Genomic DNA, 22703 nt, shown 5'->3' with positions numbered 1-22703 from the left:
TTATACACAAGACATGGAAAAACAAAACCCCAGCATAATATGAGGTAATCAAACCTGTTATAAGCTCAACAACAAGCTCTTTATTACAAAAGAGACTTTCTTAAGTTTCTACTAATTCTGTCTTTGGTGTTGACAACTGAATTGAGTGTATTACGATTCCGATCAATAAATAAAATCTTATTAGAAATTACATTATTAATTTATGTTGTCGATAGCTCAAATTTTGAAATAAGACAGCATTAAAAAAAAAATAATTTCGATTTTTAAAACAAGTTCAGAGTTCAGAATATATATATTTTTAAAAATACCATCGGGATCAGAATTTGGATGTACACTGGGGACCTCTGCCAAAATGGCAACAAAACTGCTATTTTCTCTTGTATCAAGAGGTAAGATGTTGCATTACATTTACTGTCATATATATATTGTATTATGTTTCATGATTACCAGGTTGTCGTGTAGATAAAAAGTTTCAATGTACTATGTCCGCTAATCACCTTCATATTAGTGTTCGAATTTCCTCGTTTGCCAATGATCAGAAAAATCTTGCATAACATGTTTTCGAAGTCATGAGATAAGACAAGAATTGATACTGCTTTTTTCAAATTTATTTTTTATTATTTTATTTAATTTTTTGCTAAAGTTAGAATGGATTAACAAACATTAAGTTGCAGAATATTGCCATTTGCTTCATAAATATTACTGAATTGAATTTGACAGGTTGGGACTGATCGTCCAAATGGGATATCAGGGAGGGTTTTTAGGTCTTAAAAAATCAAGGGCCTGGGCCTTTCTATTTGGGAAAAATAGCAACATTTGCTGCGTCATATGGTTGAAATTGGGGAAAATGTCATATTTACTATTTTTCTAAATAAAATTCAAATATTTTTTTTTATCAATTGCAAGGTATTTTTTGACTTATATTAAATTTAGTCAATCATTTTTTGGAGCATACCTTTTATATTTTTTTTAAACACCATTCCTGATATACATATTACTGAGTTCGGACATTTTTTGACCATATTTGTTTGTTTCCATTGTCTTTTGGGAATTTTCCTTTATGAAAGTGGGAAAAACACATACTTTTTACCACTGGGAATGGGGCAGTATACAGGCCCCCTACAACCCCTAAAAACCTGGGTATTATAGCCCACTTGGGATATAGTATTCCATATGGGATATAAATTTACAGTACTTTAAAAGGAATAACTTTTGGCAAGCAAGTTTTTCTGCAACCCTACAGTTCCCCAAGAAGTTTAGGAACTTCCAAGGGATCAATCTCCTAAAGAGTGGGCATACAGAAAAATTTGTTAACCAAAAGTTATTCCTTTATATAAGAATCTTAATGCGGATTTATGATATTTAAGCAAAAATAAAACTTTTCATTTTTTGCACTCTAAAGAACAAGGTATTTTGGCCCTGTGAATTTCTGAAAGAGTGAAACTACTTAGTTTTAGTTGACAATGCATTCATTTAAATATCATTTAGACCCTTGGTGACTATGTATCTATAAAAAAACGATGTAATTAACTAATTTTCTGGCTAGTCAATGCATTGTGATGTCATGAATTGTGTCATATTTACCATATCCTGAAAATTCTACAAAAACGGCCATTCTTTTAAGCTATTTTTCAATATTTCATATCATGCAATCTCTGATCTAAAATATGCAATTATATAATGATAGAACTGTTTCTGAAGATTACAAAACATGTTTTATTTTTTTGGATCAAGGAGTGTGCTCATATTTTTATATTTCACTGAAAGTACTTAATTAAACCTGTTTTCTTTAAAATTTAAGAATATTGCAATTTCACAGAGTGTGTTTCCCAATACCTGGACTTTCTGAGGAAGCTTTTTAATAGGGAATGAAAGCACTAAGCTTCTACTTTATCTCGATGTTTGAAATGGAACATAGAGTGTTGGTCAATATTGATTAAATTGGTATAGCTACAGGGCCATTTCAAGAACAAAGTGAACCTAGCTCTTTATAACCCACTTGGGATATCATATCCCAAACAGGCTATTATATCCCATTTGGACAATTGGACCCAACCTGTTTGACATATATAACATAGCTTTGGGTGTATAAAGTAAATTTTAAATGGTGAAATTACAATGAGCTTTAATACATACATGCAAACTTTTGAAAATTCTCATGGGGAAGATTGCTCTGAGCAATATTTTTCAAAGCTCTAAATTTGTTACATTTTGTCTTAAAAATATTTTTCCTTTATTTAATATCAATCAAATACATGTATTTTATATTTTCCACTGACCTCAACAAATTATAATTTGACATACATTTGAATATATTTATGGTGGGCCGAATGCAGTTGTGTATTTTTATTAGTGGATACCTTTTCACTTTCAATTAATATTCATCTCTTCAAACCGCTAACTAAAGACACTTTAAGTCTAGACTGTGAAGTCATATGTTTGTTGCATTTCCATATGGAAGTCTGAAAAGTGCAAATTTTATTTTTAACAAAGGACATTTTGTCTACTATCTATTTGCAATATCCATTAAATCAAGATGAGTTTATTTTTTGATGAATTAACTTTTGTTATTAACGATAAGAACATGGTTTCTGGGGATGTGCAATTTACTGTCATTAAAAGTGGGAATACCTGGTATCTTAATAGGTCAGCCCAGCAGAGTCATTGGTCAGGCTACCAGACCATTCTCAGTATCTCAAAATAGAAATAAATATGGTAAGTTTCATTTCTCTTAAAATTGATATAGTGAAAAAGTTACTTTTGCCACTGATTGTGATGTCCAGAAATACAGCATCATGATCGATGTACACATCAGAATATTTTTTAAAAAACAAGCCTGCCATGTTTTCTACACATTTTTTTTTAGTTATTGTATCAAGGAAGGAACCAGAGGTCACAATTGAGGCAATGACAAACAGATTTGTTATGATTTCTTTTTACCAGGAAATTATTGCAGGTAAGTAGTATACATGTGTATTTTCTATTGATTATTTCCTAAAGCAGTTTTTAGCTCACCTTCACAGAGTCTAGATGAGCTTATGGTATACCCCCTTCATCAGCACCAGTGTCCCATGTTAAAGTAGTAGAAACAAATTCCATTCTCAAATAATAAATATTATTCCGAGGGCCCTGGATAAATTTTTGCTCATGTTTGATTTTAAAGGTATGAGAACTGTCCTTGGAATGATATTCAAAGAGCCAGCCACTCTGAATTATCCCTTTGAAAAGGGCCCACTAAGTCCGCGATTCCGTGGGGAGCATGCTCTGAGAAGATACCCCTCAGGAGAGGAGAGGTGTATTGCTTGTAAACTGTGTGAAGCTATCTGTCCAGCTCAGGTATAGTAATACTGCTGTACACTATTGTATCTATAGGAATACAGCCTTGAGTGGATTTATGAACATGGTTAAACAGGGTGCGAAAAAAAGGACTAGTCTAGTATGAGTTGAAATCGGCTGAGGATAAGGGGATATCTTGATCTGCTTGTCATTGGTGACAAGTAAATTTTTTTGTCTTGATAACTTCAAAAAGAAAACTTAAAATCCAGCAATGTTAAAATTGCATTACCAACTTTAGACTGTTTGCCAATCCATTGGCACAAAAGAGTTAATCTATTTTGACAGCTGTCATAAATTAAGTGTCTGGTTGAACAAGACTAAACTAGAAATCAAGAGAAAAATGGAAGTCATATTTCTAAAATGAATCAGGCAGTCTTTTGATATTACACTTTTACATTGATTCAATTGAAAGAAATCTTTATTTAAATTACTAAATATTTACCAGTAATGCAGTGTATATGGTGCAATTTTCATCAAGGCTGATTATCTTATGGAAAAAGATAAGGATACAGTAGTCATTCTGGAAAAGATTTTTTTTATATTTGTGTGTTCTTCCCTAAATATTTGGTTATAATTTCACAAAAAGGAAACAACCTGCTTCCAGATTTGACAAGAGAGTCAGACTCTGAATAAATGAATATCACATGTACACCAGCCATAGTTCTATAGATAAAGAAATCTGAAACATGTCATGATCTTTCTTATTCTTTTTACTGGCAAGAAAATGAGCCTTATGTGGCATAAGCAAAATTATCATGAATATGAGTGGTGATGATTTCAAACTTGTCCTCTGGAATGAGTGGTCACTGAAATTGTTTTCTTACCCTGATGACAGTTAAAGCTAATACATGTATGTGTTTCAAAGACCCAGAAACCTTTTCAAAGGCTGAATATTATGACACTCAATCATACATACACATGTACACAAACACACACATGTAAACATGGAGAGTCCTTAGAAAGTCAAATATTGCTAATTGGGAAGCAAGTGATCACAGTTTTACATGCAAATCATCTTTTAAAAAAATTCTCTCAATATACTATATAAGTGGAATTTTAGCGAGACGCAAGTTTAGCAATTTTTCCTAAAAACTTGGTATTTAATTTTAGCATGAAGTAATTTGAGCAGTTTATGACGCCTTTAAAGATACCAGTAAACCTCTAATGCGGAATAAATTGTTAGCAATATTTAATTTTAGCAATCTCAACACCCTCGCTAAAATTTCTCTTTATACAGTAACAACTTCAAAGTCTATGAAATTAAAATACAAGCATTATATTAAATGGGGTTTTTATTTTAGTTTGTTCAAACTTGGATCAATTTGTGTCACAGAAAGGGTTACATAGAAAATTTATAGGAATAGTCTTTTTAGCTTACCTGAGCTAAAAGCTTGAGTGAGTTTTTCTGTTCAAACATTGTCTGTAAACTTTTCAAAATTTTTTGACTTCACGAACCACTTGACCAATTTCAACCAAACTTACTACATAGCATGTATGGGTAAACGGGAGACAATTTTATCCAAATGAAGGGCCATGCCCTCTTTCAAGGGGAGATAATTAAGAATTGTGCAAATTCAATGGCATCTTAATAATTTCAAGAACCACTGGGGCAGAAAAGATTACATTTATGAAAACTTCATTACATATTGTGGATTCAAGTTTGTTCAAATGATGACCCCTGGGGATAGGTTGGAGCTACAATATGAGATCAAATATATATAGGGAAAAATATTTAAAAATTGTCTTCTCAAGAACATGTAAGCCATGAAATTAAATAATCTTGTTAATATTGAAGCATTCTAGGGTAATGTAGATTCCAGTTTGTCCAAATCATGGCCCATGGGGGAAGGAGGGGGACACAATAGGAGATCAAAATTTTACATTGGAGTCTTAAAAAATCGTCTTTTCTAGAACAGCAAAACCATGACAAGTCACATGAATATGGAAGCATCCCCAGGTAGTGTAGATTCAAGTTTGTTCAAGTCATGATACTGGGGGTATGGTGGCATCACAATAGGAGATTATGGTTTTACATAGGAATATATGGGGAAAATTTTCAAAAATCTTCCTCTAATAAGCAAAGCCATTATGAGTCATATTGATATGCAAGCATCGCTGTTAATTTAGATTCAAGTTTGTTCAGATCAGGGCTCCTTGGAATAGGTTGAGGCTACAATAGGGGATCAGAGTTTTTATGATGAACACTGGCCACGGTTACATTTAGCATATGTACATGAAAAAAATCTCCTGAACAGCAAGGCCATCATAGTCATATTGATATTGAAGCATTCCAATGTTGGTGGATTCAACTTGATTAAATCAAAGCCCCCTAGCTTAGGGCTAGGATTTGGTCCACAACGTTTTCAATGAATTCAAACAGAAATTTAAAGAAAATGCTAATGAACAGATGGGGCAAACTGACTCAGGTGAGCCTCGTGGCCCATGGGCCTCTTATTTAAAAAGTTGCTGCAAAAGACTCTGGTGACACAGCAGTGCTCTCAAACCACTTTTTGGGACTGGGGCCGGGCCCGTTAAGATTGGGAAAATCGTGACCTTTTGGGAAATTTTGAGATACTTAAAAATCATTATATATTGGATTTTTTGTCTTTGTTATCAAGTACATTTTTGTTTTGCAATACATAGAAATATAAATAGCAAGTTTAATTATTACATATGCAACAATGTTTTTTTAGTTATTTGGAGAAATGACAATCAGGAAAATTAACACATTTGATTGGGAGAAAAGGTACCTTTTTTGAATTGGGAATGGGGCCTTTCAAAGGCCCCAGTTATAGACAGTTGAGAGCCCTGCACAGAAGTCTTTTATAATGTATACAGTGTATACATTCAGAATTAGAAAACCAGATTGCAACTGTTTCAAAATAAGAGATTTTGTTATCAAAAGTAAGTGTTACATATAAAATGAAACCATTAACCAATGAGGATCTTTGTGTTTAAGGCCATCACTATTGAGGCGGAGACGAGAGCTGACGGCAGTAGGAGGACGACACGATATGATATCGACATGACAAAATGTATTTATTGTGGTTTCTGCCAGGAAGCATGCCCAGTGGATGCCATTGTTGAGGTTGGTTTTTAAAATGCACAAATCATTAACCTATAAATTACACTGATGGAATAATTGTATGTCAGTAGTTTGCTACATTTACTTGTTAGTGTTCTGAGACCCATTTCTGCTTGGATTTCATTTTGAAATAAATTGCTAAGAAAAAAATATTTGCATTGGCTGAATTTTAGAAATGCCTGTATGCCTGATAAATCAAATTAGAGTATTTCTCCAACTCAGCAAGTTTTATGAAATATGCTAAAGCCTTGTTATTGAATTGCCAAGGGTAAATTTCTGCATGAATTATTAATTTCCCATCCTATTACCTCTTTTAACATTGGTAGGATCCAAGTTATATCTTAAAAGGCCTAAAACAAAAATATATAAAACATTTATTTTCTGAATTCAAATGGATCTATTGATGATGAATTAGTGTATGTTGAATAATCAGCCTTTTCTATCATAGGTGTTGTAACAGAGTACATTTGATAATGTACATGTTCAAATTCAAATGCCGAATACCATCTTAGATATAATTTGAGTCAACATTTAGTATATTAAATTGTATTTGTTTAATTGTTTATTCTTTTTTTAAGGGGGGGGGGGGGGGCAATAGTCTAGCAAGCTTATCTCAGAATGTCATCACAGTGAATCAAGGCTATACCGGGTAATGTATCAAAGCTGAATTTTCACCATTTTAATCAATGGTTACAAAGTTATTTTATTGGAAAGTTTTGTTACATGTCTTAAGCATCACAATCTCCATTGACCTCTACTTTAATGATATGACCTTGAGTAAGTCACACCTGAAGGAAGCTCAAAACACTAAATAATGAAAAATGTTTTTGGAATTTGAGAAAATTTTATCATATGAAGGTGTACCTACTGAGTTTATGCAGTTCATTTTCAATAATAAGGTAACTGCCATGAAATATTCATATATTTATATACAGTGAAGTATTATGGAACAAAAATCACTGCTGAAATGAAATGAAATCAATGGGAAAATACATGTAAATGATGTTTCAATACTTCATCTTGGTGAAATATAATGTTAAGATTACTTTATCCATTATAAATGTTTCCATTTTATCTATCTTACATTTAAGGTCAGTTCACACTCACTGCATGCATGAACTACCCTACAAATACAACTCTTTAGTGTGAAGTGTTTAGGTCTTCCTTAAAAGAAAACAAGTTGAACATATATTGCTATCTGTTTTCATCCACTGTCATACGCTTCACATCATTCATTGTGCATTAATATTTGAACATTATTATTGGTGGTGGTGGTGGTGGGGGGGGGGGGGGGGGGAGAAGACACAAATGTAAATGAGAATTTTGATGCTCTATTTGCAGGGCCCTAATTTTGAATACTCCACTGAGACTCATGAAGAACTTCTGTATAACAAAGAAAAGCTCCTGAGCAATGGAGACAAGTGGGAGGTGGAAATAGCAGCTAACCTTCAGGCTGACTACATGTATAGATGAAAGTGTTAAAGGAATTCAAGAAAAACTTAATTTTATTTCAGAGATCTTTGTATGAGGCATCATGTTAATGCAGACTTGTTTAATGGCTTAAATAAAACTACTATAATATTCATTCATCTTTGTTATTCATGTGTAATATCAAATGTATAGTGTTTTGTTCACTTGGTACTTATTCTTACTAAGTTACTAGTATGATAGATAAAAAAAAACCATGTAAAATTAGAACAGTTTAAAAATGTTTTCATATGTTTGTCTGTTAGTCTGTTGGCAAAAAAAAAATCTGAGAAACAGTTTTGAACAGTCTATGATTAAAGTTTAGGAAAAGATGTGCTTTTGTAAATAGCAGGAGCCCAGAGGAGACATCAATCCTACGGGCTGGGGACATTAAGTTAACAACAGACAGAAGGTAGATCTCAAAACTGGGGATTTCTTTGGAAAAATAAAGCATGATGTAATGGAATGTTAAGAAAACAAAGTGGCATGGAACCTAAAGATGAGCATTGAGCATCATGAGATAACATTATTTGTTTTCCTTCAAAATCTTGCAAGATCTGGATAAGATCAAACTTAATGGAAAAGAGTGCACTCAAGGGAAGTTAATTTGGATAATTGTTCAAAAGACTTAAAGGTCCATATGAACTTTTTTGATCAAAATTTGTCCATTGTCATTTTCATTTCTGTTGTTGTTGCTGTAAACTTTTCACATTTTCCTCTTCTTCTCTAGAAACACTTGCTAATTTCATCCAAACTTGCCACAAAGCATACTTGGGTAAAGTAAATTCAAGTTTAAAAAAAAGGGGGGGCTCCAAGGGAAGATAATCAAGAAAAGGCAAAAATAGATGGGGTCATTTAAACAGTAAAATCCTTTGTTTTTCTAACTTATAAGCTCACCCGAGCCAAAAGCTCAAGTGAGGTTTTCTGAATAAAATTTGTTGTCTTTCGTTTTAAGTGATGTAAACTTTTCACATTTTCATCTTCTCCAGAACCAGTGGGCCAATTTCAACCAAGTTTGGAACAGAATATCTTTGGGTAAAGGAGATTCAAGTTTATTCAAATGAAGGGCCACATCCTCTTACAAGGGGAGATGATTAAGAGAAGTAAAAGAAAAGTGGGGTCATTTAAAAATCTTTTCCCCAAGAACCAATGGGCCAAAAAAGATGAAAAATGTGAAAGCTTCCTGACATAGAGTAGATTCAATTTTGGACAAAACATGACTCCAGGGGGTAGGGTTGGGCTACTATGAGTGATCAAAGTTTTACTTGGGAATACATTGGAAAAATCTTTAAAAGTCCTCTTCTGAAGAGCAGCAAATCCATGATTAGTCATATTTATATGGAAGCAATCCTCAGGTGATATTGATTCAAGTTTGTTCAAATCATGAGTTTTACATTGGTATATATATATAGGGAAAATCTTTAAAAATCTTCTCAAGAACAGCAGAGCCATGCTTATATGGAAACACCCTCAAGTAGTGTTGATTCAAATCTGTTTAAATCATTACCCCTCAGGGGTAGAGAGGGGCCACAACAGGGGATCAAAGTTCAAATCATGATGACCCCTGGGGAGTAGGATAGGGCTGCAATATGTGATCTTAATTTCACAAGAACAATGTAGGGACTATTCTGCTGATGAAGAACAGAAGGACCATAGTGACTCAAGTGAGCATTGTGGCCCATGGGCCACTTGAATTAATGGTTGCATATATGGCAGAAAAAAAACATGTAATTTTTTTATGCCCCTGCCATGAAATGGCCTGGCCATAGTGGTACCCCTTTCAGTCAATCATTCTGTCATAGTTATTTTTCCTATGCTTGTAGAAAATGAACTGATTCTTGGAAGGCCTCTTGATATTGATGACTTACAGATCATGTTTGAGTTTTTATATTGGCCCATTTTAATGAAAGTTATGGCCTTAGACTTTGAAAATTTTAAATAATTCACTGTTTTTCTCATCCTCACAACGTAAGGGGTCGTGAGTCAACACAATGTCTTGACTCCGAGACCCTGACGTTGTGAGGATACTGTTTTCTAGATTTTTCTTTTCCTATGTGTGTAGAAAATGAGCTGATTTTTCATATGTCCTTTGTTATTGATGACTTACAGATCAAGTTCGAGTTTCATTGACCTCATTGACCCATTTTTAGCTCACCTCAATGAAGTTGGGGGAGCTTATGTAATACCCTCGGTGTCAGCCTCGGTGTCCCAGGTTAAAGTTTTTGGAGCAGATTTCTTTTCAAGTACTTCTATGTCCTTATTTAAAGAGGCTGGGGGGTTGTGGCCATTTTTAGACTATATTGATCTCCTTTAGAAGAAGAGCTCCATATGAAGATATAGAAAATGATCAAATTTTAAAACTAAAATTTTTGAAATTTTTCTTTGCCAAATGATAGTTGACAGCTTAAGATATCATATCTAAAAAATTAAGTTAAATCTGGTGGTTAATTTGTGGTTAATTTGTTGACCCCCCAGCCTCCTTAATCAGATATGCATGGAGGATGCTTCTAGTATGTTTCATTGTACCAGTCAAGGTTTCAGATGCTGCAATTCCTGCTGAAGAATGACCAGGTTAATGTTTTTTTAGCAGGTTAAAGTTCTTGGAGCAGGTTAAAGTTTTTGGAGCAGGTCTCATTTCCAAGTATTACTATAAGCCCTATATTGACCAAACTTGCATGGATGATACATCTGAAGATGCACACTACTGGACTTGCTTCAGATGCTGGATCTAACCTACATTTTCTGGATGAGTGACCAGGTTTAAGTTTTTGGAGCAGGTTTCATTTCCAAGTAACTATAAGCCCTACCTTGATCAAACCTGCATGGATGATACATCTGAGGATGCACACTACTGGACTTGCTTCGGATGCTGGATCTGACCTACATTTTTCAGATGAGTGACCTGAGGTTAAAGTTTTTGGAGAAGGTCTCATTTCCAAGTAACTTTAAGCCATATGTTGACCAAACTTACATGGATGATACATCTAAAGATAGACACTTCCAGGCTTGCTTCGAATGCTGTATCTGACCTACATTTTCTAGATGAGTGACCAGGTTAAAGTAAACTATAGGGCTATCTGAACCAAACTAACATGGATGATGCATCATGGGATGAACACTCTCCATCTTGCTTCAGATGCTGGATATGACTTAAATTTTCTGGGTGAGTGACTAGTTTAAAGTTTTTAGGTAAGTCAATTCCCAAGTAACTGCATGCCCAATCGGACCATAATTGCATAAATATTTCATCTAGGGATGCACACTACTAGATTATTAGTTTGGGACTTTGCCTTACTGAAAGACAACATTTGATGAGGTGAGCTCTGTAATCAATGATTACCTATGTTTATAAAAGTTATGGCCCAGACTTTCAAATTTTCTAATACATGTAATTCACATTGAGATAAAATGTTTACATCAGAATATATTGGAAGCGAACTTTGAAATCTAGATTATTAGTTATTACTTCCCTTTGAGTGAGACCAGAGGGGACTATAAGTTTTCTCCTCTTTTGTCCATCTGTCTGTCTGTCCATTCATCAGTCTGTCCCTCTATCTGTCCCACTTAGTTTTCCACACCTTTTTTTCCAAACGCTTGCAAATATTGAACTGATTTTTGGAATGTGATTTACCTTGATGAGTTACAGATCAAGTTTGCATTTTGTTAATGTTTTTGGAGCAGGTCAATGACCAAGAAACTGTATGGTCTACCCTGGGATAGAGAGGGGTAACAATAATTACTGTATTCTCTGGCTAATCAGTAACAGCAGATAATGACTAACCTGTAAGATTATAGTGATGATGATTCACATTATCAAGATTCAGTAATCATTATCCAAGATATTCACTCTTGGAAACATAGGTACTGGTAATCAGAAATTATAGAGCTCACCTCAACAAATGTTGTCTTTAAGTAAGGCAAAGTCCCACACTAAACCAATAATGTAGTAAACTCAACTAATAATCTAGTAACATTCCTATATGCAACATTTATGCAATTTTGGTCTGATAGAGCTTGCAATTACTTGGGAAAGGACTTATCTAAAAACTTTAAACTAGTCACTCATCCTGAAAATGTAAGTCAAATTCAGCATCTGAAGCATTTTTTAGAGTGTTCATCCCTTGATGCATCATCCATGCAAGTTTGGCTTAGATAGGACTTATAGCTTCTTGTTAATTGACCTGCTCTTAAAAACTTAACCTCTGGTCACTCATCTAGAAAATGTAGGTCAAATGCAGCATCTGAAGCAACTCTGGTAGTGTACATCCCTTGATGCATTATCCATGCAAGTTTGGTTCACATAGACCATACAGTTTCTTGGTCATGGACCTGCTCCAAAAACTTTAACCTAATTACTCATCTGGAAAATGTAGGTCAAATCCCACATCCAAAGCAACACTGGTAGTGTGCATCAATAAATGTATATTCAGTGCAAAGTTGGTTAGAATACGGTTTATAGTCACTTTAGTAAGAAACTGCTCCAAAAACTTCTTTGTTCATCTGGAATATGCAAGTCAAATTCAGCATCTGAAGCAAGTCCAGTAGTGTGCATCCTTAGATGTATCTCTAAACAAGCTTGGTCCAGGTAGGACAAATAGTTACTTTAGAATGAACCTGCTACAAAAACTTTAACCTGGTCACTCATCCAGATAAAGATGTTCAGTTCCAGCATCCGAAGCAAGCCTGATATTCACTCTTTAATGTATCATCCATTAAAGTTTAGTCAATGTAGGGTTTATAGTTACTTGGAAATGAAATCTGCTCCTAAAACTTTAACCTGCTCCAAAAAATTTAACCTGGTCAATTTTTAGCTGAAATTGTGGCATTTGAAACCTTTACTGGTACAATGATACATACTAGGAAGCATCTTCCATGCATCTCTGATAAATATAAGGCATAGAAGTACTTGAAAAGAAATCTGCTCCACAAACTTTTACCTGGGATGCTGACGCCGAGGGTATTACATTAGATCCTCCCAACTTTGTTGAGATGAGCTAAAAATGATAGAATTTTCAGCTACAGAAAAACTGAAAAATCATTTTCCCCAAATAAAAAAGAGCATAACATTAACTTATTCCTATGGTAATGAAGTCTGTTCAGAAACTGTTTCAAGTTGACATGTAAATATTATTCTCTCACTGTTTACTATATTTAATATCAGTAACATGTAGTAATGCTGTAAATATAGAGTAAATTTTATTGCACTGTAATAGTATATGGCATAATTTACCATTATGAATTTGTGGTTACATCATATGACAAACACAATTTAAGAAAACTATCAATTTTATTTATCAGAAACAGTCCATGGCCGTTCAGTTTGTCTTTGTTTATCCAATGATTTTAGAGCTCTTTTTGGAGGCAATAAGTTGTCAGTAATTCCAGACCTTTTTTTCCTTTTGGCATTTGCCATATAATTGTCATCATCTTCCAGCTCAGGTTCAATTTTTTGCACAGTAACAGAGTGGTGATGAAAATCAAACACTGACTTTTCCTCCGTCATTGCTGGTGGTTTTGAAATCAGTTCTGAACTCAAGTCATGAGAATATCTACAATTTTTCCCATACGGACACTTTCCTTTCTTGTATTTAAAGCAGACTTGCCCAGCTTTTCCTTTTGGAATATTCCTCTCGACCATTTTGACATGTTTTTCAAGAACAGTATTTTTAGCTTGCTCTGCCTGTTCGTAAGGATTTGTGAACACAGAAAGTAATTCCTTCTCATTGTCTGCATCAAACACTGGTTGAGGGAGACTGCCTAGCATTGGATTAGGAAGACGGTTTTTATCATCAGTTTTTACATCCTCTTTGTCATCTTCATCTGAACTACTTGCACCAGCATCAAAAAAGTTCTGATTTGCTTTGTCTTCCGTTTCTTTCTGTGCCCTGAGAAAATGGAGTGAATAAAATTAAATTATGTGAGTACTATCCTGACATTTTCCTAGATATGTACAGTCAAACCTAGTTATCTCAAAATCTACAAGACCAAGATTAAACTTAAAATTGAGATATCCAAGGATCCAAGATACATGTAACAAGGATAAAAAACATAAAGGTTTTGGGGCTGCAAACTCACTTCAACATATTCCTGGTTTTCTAGATATTGGTGTTCGAAATAATGAAGTCCACCTTTATTTACATATTAACCAGTGACAGTTGCCTGTGTAAGCACCATTAACTATATACATCCAACTCTGGTTGTCAGAAGCAATTAAATGCAATGGTTTACATGTTAAAAGTAGTTAAACAAGATAGTAACAGAAGAAGACAAAGACTTCTACTGAACACATAATATTATAAACATAAGGAAATGAATTAGATTACAAAATTGAATGCAGCACTCTATTGAGTGAATGCTCTTACTGATTAAAAAAACTGTAGAAGCACAAATTTTCATGGGGATAAAATTTCAATGAATTATCATTTAAAACAGTTTTGTAGTCATTAAATTTTGTTGTTTTGAAAGCAACTCTATCCATTGACAATAAAAAATCATGTGGGATTTAGTTTCGTTGATAACTGTTAACAACTGTTACAATATTTAATCCTAAATGAATATTTCTGCTTTTATAGTATATCAATCGTACATTAACTAGGGATGCGATTTTTCATTACGTGATATGAATCGTGATACGGAGAGTAAAATACCGGTATTTGGTACATATAACTAAAAATTCCAGAAATTATTCATTTATTTGTTCAAACCATTGAATGACAATTACAGAAAGTGTAAAAAATGTTCAAAACAGTTAAACAACAGCATCCAAACATGCTTTATATTAAATAAATAATGATTTATAAAGTAAAGTTAATGTTTTTATAGCATATTTTTAAGAAATATTATGGAAATTCATTTGAAATATTAGTAAAAATTGTGTGTAAAAATATCACAATTTATCCTGATATTTGTGGGAAAAAATCGTGATATATCACGATACAAAATTGTTGCCGATACCCATCCCTAACACTAACATTTTCAAATAGATTTTCAAAATAATTCAGTCTCAATATTTACTGCTCATCTTATCTGGAGATGTCACAATTTGAAACCATGATCAATGCTCAGTGCAGTATGTTTCAAAGTTAATTTTTCTGTTTCATCAGATTTGTACATGAAGTATTGTGCTTACTACAGCAGCAGAGGTGGGTTCACAACAAAGATTGATTGCAAGACCAGTCCCTCAGAGTATAAAACACATCAACTTCCGTTAAATGTTTAATATTTTATAAAACAGTTCTTGGAAATTTTTAAATGTCCTTCATATGTCTAAAACATCATTGAATAATCATTTCACTGCACAAATTAAATTGGTTTTACACTCCAGTTTGCTGTAAAATATGCTCAGATCTCAGGTGCAGTAAGGGGGGGGGGATGCAAATCTAGTGAAACAATTGTGTAAAATATATTCTTAACATTATCATGATAGAGGAAGTAAGATGGTGTTTGAGTTGTGCTGACATGATATATCGGGCAGAAGTTGGAAATTAAATGTCTTATTAATTGCAGTTGTTCTTGAAGAACCTTTGTGACATAGCAAGTGCAAGTGTTGCTAAATAATATTAATAGTGAAAATCTGAAAAGGATTTAAATACTGAATCTCCTAATGGTATAGGCTGTAATTCCATCAAAAATCTGTCCAAAAAAATGTGAACCTGATCTTTAACTTCTCAAGACTCACTTTAAAAAAAAAATGATCAGCTCAATATATGCAAGAATCTACAGTGAATTTCCAGAAAATGTAGGTCAGACATAGCATCTAAAGCAAGTCTGATTGAGTGCAACCCTAAACAACCATGCAAGTTTGGGCTAGGTAAAGTTAACAGTCACTGGGGAATAAACCAATAAACCTGCTTTATATTCACTCATCCAAAAAGAAAAATAAATTATTAGTTTGATGCAGCATCCAAAGTATGTCTAGTAAATCTCGTTACAACATTCATACAAGTTTGGTAAAGATATGACTTTAAGTTACTTTATAATGGAGCTGTTTCAAAAACTTCTGATTTTTCAATGCAAATTTTTTTGTGAAACCTTTTCAGAATTCCATTGCTACCAGGATTTCATGCGATAATGGCGAATCCAAATATGAATTAATACTAACGTCGTTGATTTAAATCTGCAAGAACTTAAACAAGACTAAAAATAATTGCATCTTCTCTACAATGCCTTTTGTTACAAAATTGCAAAAGGCCTATTTAGACTCAGTTATGGAAATGCAACTTAGATACGACATCATGTGGTGTCGCAGTATGACTATCTCATGAGTTTTGAAGTTCGAAGAGGCAGCCGGATCAAAATTTAAAGTATAAACTTTGTTATGTAAAAGTTTTTTTATGGTATACAACTGTGTTCAGCCCAGTGGGACCGTAAAGCATATTAGTATAGTATATCTACTGTATATATAGTATGTGATAATAAAAATGCGCTTATCCCAATGGTTGCAGTCGCACCTTCAAACATGACAGTGACATTATCACATACAGGTTATGTTTCAGTACTAGGATGAACTAGAACTGAGACTAAATACTATTCCTACACTGACTAGCCATGATAATGATAAAACAGTTTCATGAAAACTGCTTTTCGTCTTCATTTGTTCAGTTGTTCATATTTTAAGAATGACAATGTTGACAATTTATAATTATTTCTGTTATGTGCCACCTCAAATGCAGGTATGCATTGTATATGGCAGTAATATAGAAGTTTATCCAAATATGAATTAATACTAACGTCGTTGATATTGTGACATTATCATCTGAATCCGTATAAGACGAATCTTCATCACTACCATAATTAGGTACAAGAGACGCCATATTTGTTTACCTCAGCTTCGAAGTAAATCGTATACTTGATAGGATTCGTCGATAATACCGGCTTGTGCATCGTCATCGGAAAGTACGGTGAAATAATAGTTATATACATGAAAATAATAGATGACACGCTTTTGTGGTAAAATTCATGCTTTATATGAAGGAGTAATCGATATTTCATTGAATAAAACATCTTCCCAGCATCTTTTTACTTCGGATCATTCTCCGATCAGCTGACGGAAGTCGCCGTGGAATTGAGAACCGAAGGGTCTTTTTAAAAATATTGCAAAATCCCTAAATATACACAAATAGTTTCGGTGAACATATTTCATCTTCCCTGAATATTAAAATTCAGATGTTAGACTTGAAGAAGTAAACAAACAAATATTAGCGTAGCTGTGTTATATCTGCGTACATTATTTTGTATAAAAGTGCGTATAAAGTCGCTTCCTGTTCTCGGAAATGAAGTACAACATCCAGTCGGACCTAATAAACTGTCTGCTCGACTTGACAGGAGCTGTGTGATGTCTGGCAAAGTTAAGCAGAAATCGTCGGCGACTGCCGCGGACTCGTCGACTCAGTCCACCAACGAGAAGATTCTTAAAGAATGTCATTTCCTCTACACAGACCCGGATAATGGTGAGCAAGTTTTCTTTCATTGAGAGCAGACATCGTTTTAAAAATTACTTATGCAATTCACAAGGGCATGGGCCGGTGAATTTCCGTCATTTCATTCATTTAGCCGACTCGGCACTTTTTCACGTTTTGAGAATTGATATTCGAGATTTTTCTTGAATTTTCTGTCAGTGTGTTTTTTTTAATTTGTGGAGATGAAAAGCATCTCTTTAAACTTGCCAAAGAAAATTGTTGTTAAAGGAGTTTTTATTAAAGACCTGTCCAAATACTGGATTGACCCCGCCGAGCATGTTCTAAATATAATCCTGTCTGATCAATTCAGACTGGTCTATGCAGTTTTCTTTATTTTGACGTGGTCACTCATGGCGAAAAAAGTACTTGTTTGGTGACATCTTGGCAGGATTTCAAGAATAAAAAATCTGGAAAGAACAAGAACAATGAAAAAAAAGAAAGGGGATCGATGAGTTGATGCATCATTGCAGCAGGTTGTGAATGTGTCTGGATGAACGATGACTCATAGTACTGTATGACCTTCAAATAGCTGTCTTCACAAGATATTTTCTTGAAAATTTTCACAGTGATTATAAATGTAATACAGTCATTTATCAATCTGAGTAAAAAAATCAATGGAAAAGTCTCCCTCTTTGTTCACATGCAGTGTCACAGGTGAGTATACAACATTTTGAGTCATGTGGGTGTGAACACAAGTCAACAATTCATGAGGTGGAAAGATGTGATTTGCTGAATTGCCAAATACTTAAAATAAATATGTTTAAAAAAAAATCGATCACTTGGTATTAAAGGATTTCAAAATTATTTAGAAACAGCTTCATTTAATGTGACGGTGAAGCATTCACAAAAGAATATAAAATCATCATAGTATATATTGGAAACAAAGTGTGGGCACACCTAACAACTAGACAGTAACCCCCCACCCCACCCCATCCTAAAAATGTACCCTAGATGTATTGTTTAGTCCTTTTATATTATCAAAGGTTCATGGTGTAATAAGAGTATCAAATGAAGGAAAATGTGTCATAATTTATATTGATATACTTTTCTACATGGCAAAATGGAATTTAAATCTCCCTGAAAGCAGAATGTCCTATATCTTGGACAGTGCTTGTGTGTAAAAGTTCACAATGATCAAGATAATCTGTATATTCATCTCATTCCACAGAAGGATGTAGGATTTGATATTTTGAAAGGCAAGAGACAATCTGAAACAGGAACTGAAGCATTATATACATGTATGCATTTGTGTAAACTAGTGATGCAATCACTTTCCATTCAGCAACAGGATCGATTTAAGGATATTCTCTATGTATGATTTTTTTTTCTTGGGGGGGGGGGGGGGTCCTAAGAACTGGCTACCAGCCAAATTAAATGATTCAGTTGAAATAAAATGCTGCTTTGAAATTTAAAAAAAAAATCAAAATTTTATTGCTGTAAGGTCCACAGAGATTTGTCATAAACCTCAACCTAAAGCCTGTTGCAATTGATCCCTAACCCATTACTTTTGAAATAAAGGGAAAACACTTGGGGGGGGGGGTCTGTTTGTTAAGATGCATAGGGAAAGAGAGTACTATCCTATAATATATATGGATTGATCGATGCTTAAATTGTTAAATTGTAAAATATGACGCAAAATGTATGATCAAAAAAGCAATTAATGCCATATGGACAATTTTAGGAATATAAATGTTATGTGGCAGTGTTGTATTATAAATTGTAATTGAAATTTCTTGATTCTCACACAGTTTGGGATCAATTCCCCACCCCCACACTGCCCTCCACCACCACCTCATTTTAGAATGTGAGGGTTTTTCAAGTAATAAAGTTTATTGATACATTGAGTGCACTTTCCAAAAGTGTGACATTTTTTTCTGTACCATCTTAAAGGCCTTATAAAGATAGCAGAGAGTTTGGACTTGACATTACTTGCACCCAGAAAGAAGATCTCAGTCCTCCTTATTGGCAATCACTCAGCTGGAAAGAGTTCCTTTATCAACTGGTAAGTATATGAAGAAAAAAATCCATTATTATTCTAAACAATGCATGCATAAAATATGTACTGTTTCACATCTTGTATAAGTTTAGCACTCTCATGTAAATACATGTCAATTTTCTTCTCAGCTTTTTGCATGCTTTTATTAATGTGAGTATACCAAATACCCTGGTATATTTTGTTATGTTCACTGGAATCTAAGTGTTACCCCGTTTAGGATATACAATGAATAGATTTACTTGCTACATGTACATGTAACATTTAATCTTACAGCACTCCATGAACACAAAACTTGGCACCTTTTCAGATCTTTCTGTTAACACCATAAAATGATCTTTCACAAAACCTCCCACCCAGACCTTTATGGCTAGGATTGTAATGGAAGAGAACTGATGATGAATCAAACACTCAAACACACATGCTAAAGTTTACATGATAATGTAACTTATTTAACTTCCTGGAGATAATATATGCTCCAAGTAGCTTTTGGTACCAAAGCAATATCAGTATTATTTATTGTGATTTTGTAAATCTATGAACTCTGTTAGTGGGTGGAAATGAAGCCATCATGAATTAGGATTGTAAAGCACTGATTGATGGCAATTGAGTGACCTTGAACTATTGATAACTTTCAGTGATTTGAATAAATAAATGATATAAATAATCTCAGCTGTCATATAGAGTATACAATTGTGCAGTGAATATAAAGTGAAAAATGAATCTTATCTACTGAGCCTTTAACATGCCCCCTCCTAAAAGTGTGTGTGTGTGCTTTGAAATATGCAGAAAAAATTTGCAAGGTAACTGTGATGTCCTGTCAGGGTTAAAGAAATGATTTTCTTTGGGGGGGGGGGGGGGGGCACTAGCAGTGATTTTTTTTTTACATGAAAAATCACATAAATATATTAAGCTTAATTTAGCAAATAATATTCAGTCATCTATCAACCCTGCTACATAAAAAAAGTTTTATGTATTTTGAATATCAAAGGCAGTTAAGTAAGCTTATTAATAATATTTTGCAATCTGCTTTTAATATAATTTTTGGTTACATAATGTTCTGTTGTATGATGTCTTGTGGAAGGTGTTGCTTCTATTTGCATTTTTGTTTTTCCCAATGTCTGGGATTTGGTCTAAGTGGCTCACAAACTACAAAATCAATACTGCTAGTCTGCAAATAACCCACACAGAATAGTCTCCTTGCATCTTTTTACTGCTTAGTGTCTGCTACAAACTTCCATGGCCTGCCAAATCACACTAAAGCACATACAAATAGCTGAATTTGATGCAACAATTAAGTAATAATATGAAATGATAGGTGCTACTTTATAGATTTTAAACCAGGCAAGATGCATCTATCACAGTTGCACAATTTCATTATGTTTGCGAAAAATGGGATTGGCACCCCCAGGAAAACTCACCAGCTCTTAAAAGAGATATGAAAGGTCAGTAGGTAGATAACTTGTTAAAAAAATAGCTAGGCCTCTCCTGTAATGGAATTTGGAAATATATCATAGTCATAAAAATTATTCCAACTTGATCTACAAGGGACTAGTACTAGCTGACAATGAATTTGGGGTGACAAATGGCAGGGTACAAAGTTTTGATAATATTTGTTCACAAGGTAGAATTCCCTCCAATTGAATTCATGGTTAAAAAGCAACTTCTCAAGAAATACATTTGATGTTGCCGATACTGAAGATGTTTACTCAAGAACCAGGAATTGATCTCACTGTCTGCATTTCCTGGTGATTATATAAAGGACTAGGAGATCGAAGGTAGACTGTGCTTCATCAGACATCCTTGTTGGTCACACAGCCATTGGTGGGTTGGTTTAGTGTGTTTTATGTCCCTTCAAGAATTTTTCACTCATGTTGGAATATCACCAGTTGCAGGTGGAATGTTACAAATTTAGACCTGTACTTGGCACTTTTGACCATTGAGCAGTGAGGGATTTTTATCATACCAGCAACATCTGCAATATAGGATCTCAGTTTATAAGTCTCATTTGAAGGACTGGTCTCCACTCATTACTTTGAGAAAATAGAATGAAAGCTCTAACCACTGTACCATGCGGGTGGCTTTACTGTTGCAATTAATTCAGCAGTCTTTTTTTATGTATTGTAAACCTAGTACCATATCATAAACAAGTAGACATCAAAAGATGATATTATGAACTTGTATCATTATCCAAATATGGCTTTGATGTTATAATTAGGGCCCCGCTCTGCAGGTGCCCTATAGTGATCAGTCTGTCTGTCCGTCTGTCTGTCTGAGATCTCTTGTCCAGAGCATATCTTCTCTCTCCTTGGTCCAATCTGGCTCATACTTCACCCACACAGTACCTTTGGGTAAAGGGTGTGCAGTGATCTTGAACCCATGTTTCTAGGTCTAGCGGAATTATATGAAAAATCCTTGTCCGAAGCAAATCTTCTCTCCCCTTGGTCCAATGTGGCTCATACTTCACTCACAGAGTGCCACTGGTCAATGGATGTGCGGTGACCTTGAACGAAGTTTCTAGGTCAAGGGTCAAGGTCAAAAATAACCTCTCTGTTTAAATTCTTGTCCGGAGCATATTTTCTCTCTCCTGGGCCCAATCTGGCTCATACTTCACCTACAGAGTGCCTTTGCGTAAAGGATATGCAGTTACCTTGAACCATGTTTCTAGGTCAAAGCAGAATTATATGAAAAATCTTTGTCCGGAGCTATCTTCTCTCCCCTTGGTCCAATGTGGCTCATACTTCACTCACAGAGTGCCACTGGTCAATGGATGTTCAGTGACCTTGAATGAAGTTTCTAGGTCAAGGGTCAAGGTCAAAAATAGCCTCTCTGTTTAAAATCTTTATTTGGTGCATAATTTCTTTCCTTTAAGTCCAGTCAGCCTCGAACTTTACCAATTGACTTGGGTACGGAACATTTGTGATTTTCCTTTCATATTTTGATAGAGGATATGCTACAATTTTCATAGAGGATATGCAGCATTCGTGATTTTTGTGCCATTTTTTGGTAGAGGGTATGGAGCACTCGTGATTTTGGTGCCATTTTTTATTATAACAAGGATGACATAGAAGCCCTTTAGACTCAAACAACACATCCCTTAATAGTACACAAATGTTCCTCTTCAGAATAAACCCCTTTCAGCTACCTTACATTTTCATGTTCGTTGCTGAAAGCGGGGTCCTTTGAGATGGCCACCATCTCAATGATATCTAGTTTGGATTTGAATTAGATATTTTTTTTCCTTTTCACAGGCCAGAACTTTATAGCTCACCTGAGCTTAAATATTTTCAAGAATATTCATAAGGAAAGCTGCAATTCATAATTAATCTCAGGAACTACTGTAAACATGGAAATGTTTCAAGGG

At 34.3% G+C, this 22703-nt stretch overlaps 4 protein-coding genes across 5 annotated transcripts in view; 2 read left to right on the top strand and 2 right to left on the bottom strand.

Moving 5' to 3' along the window:
- Positions 1 to 76, bottom strand: part of LOC133188331 (ubiquitin-protein ligase E3B-like) — a 35487-nt gene extending 35411 nt beyond the window's left edge. Inside the window, exon 1 of the mRNA XM_061323708.1 lies at positions 55 to 76. The gene's annotated coding sequence lies outside the window, so the exon portion shown is untranslated. The remainder of the gene's footprint in view (positions 1 to 54) is intronic.
- Positions 77 to 314: 238 nt separating this feature from the next.
- Positions 315 to 8006, top strand: LOC133188336 (NADH-ubiquinone oxidoreductase subunit 8-like). The gene is made up of 6 exons (XM_061323715.1): positions 315 to 389; positions 2647 to 2715; positions 2867 to 2956; positions 3164 to 3336; positions 6296 to 6424; positions 7763 to 8006. The coding sequence occupies exons 1-6, from the start codon at positions 353 to 355 to the stop codon at positions 7892 to 7894; spliced, it is 630 nt and encodes a 209-aa protein (XP_061179699.1). The 5' UTR covers positions 315 to 352; the 3' UTR covers positions 7895 to 8006.
- Positions 8007 to 13067: 5061 nt separating this feature from the next.
- LOC133188327 (uncharacterized) lies at positions 13068 to 16910 on the bottom strand. The gene is made up of 2 exons (XM_061323704.1): positions 16619 to 16910; positions 13068 to 13773 (listed from the first exon to the last, which is right to left on the bottom strand). Exons 1-2 carry the CDS (start codon positions 16699 to 16701, stop codon positions 13176 to 13178), a joined length of 681 nt encoding a protein of 226 aa, XP_061179688.1. The 5' UTR covers positions 16702 to 16910; the 3' UTR covers positions 13068 to 13175.
- A 254-nt stretch (positions 16911 to 17164) lies between these two features.
- Positions 17165 to 22703, top strand: part of LOC133188326 (uncharacterized) — a 226155-nt gene continuing 220616 nt past the window's right edge. Inside the window, exons 1-2 of one of the 2 annotated variants that reach the window (XM_061323703.1) lie at positions 17165 to 17337; positions 19237 to 19348. In XM_061323703.1, coding sequence (XP_061179687.1) covers positions 17223 to 17337; positions 19237 to 19348 — 227 coding nt within the window. In that variant the 5' untranslated portion in view covers positions 17165 to 17222. The remainder of the gene's footprint in view (positions 17338 to 19236; positions 19349 to 22703) is intronic. The other variant, XM_061323702.1, reaches the window with a different exon arrangement.

Source organism: Saccostrea echinata, unplaced genomic scaffold (genome assembly GCF_033153115.1).
Source record: "Saccostrea echinata isolate AGI-Se365-2 ecotype Australia unplaced genomic scaffold, CSIRO_AGI_Sech_v1 ptg000016l, whole genome shotgun sequence".
Taxonomy (NCBI): Eukaryota; Metazoa; Mollusca; class Bivalvia; order Ostreida; family Ostreidae; genus Saccostrea; species Saccostrea echinata.
Note: the sequence above shows the minus strand (reverse complement) of the source record. Positions and strands in the feature narration are given on the sequence as shown.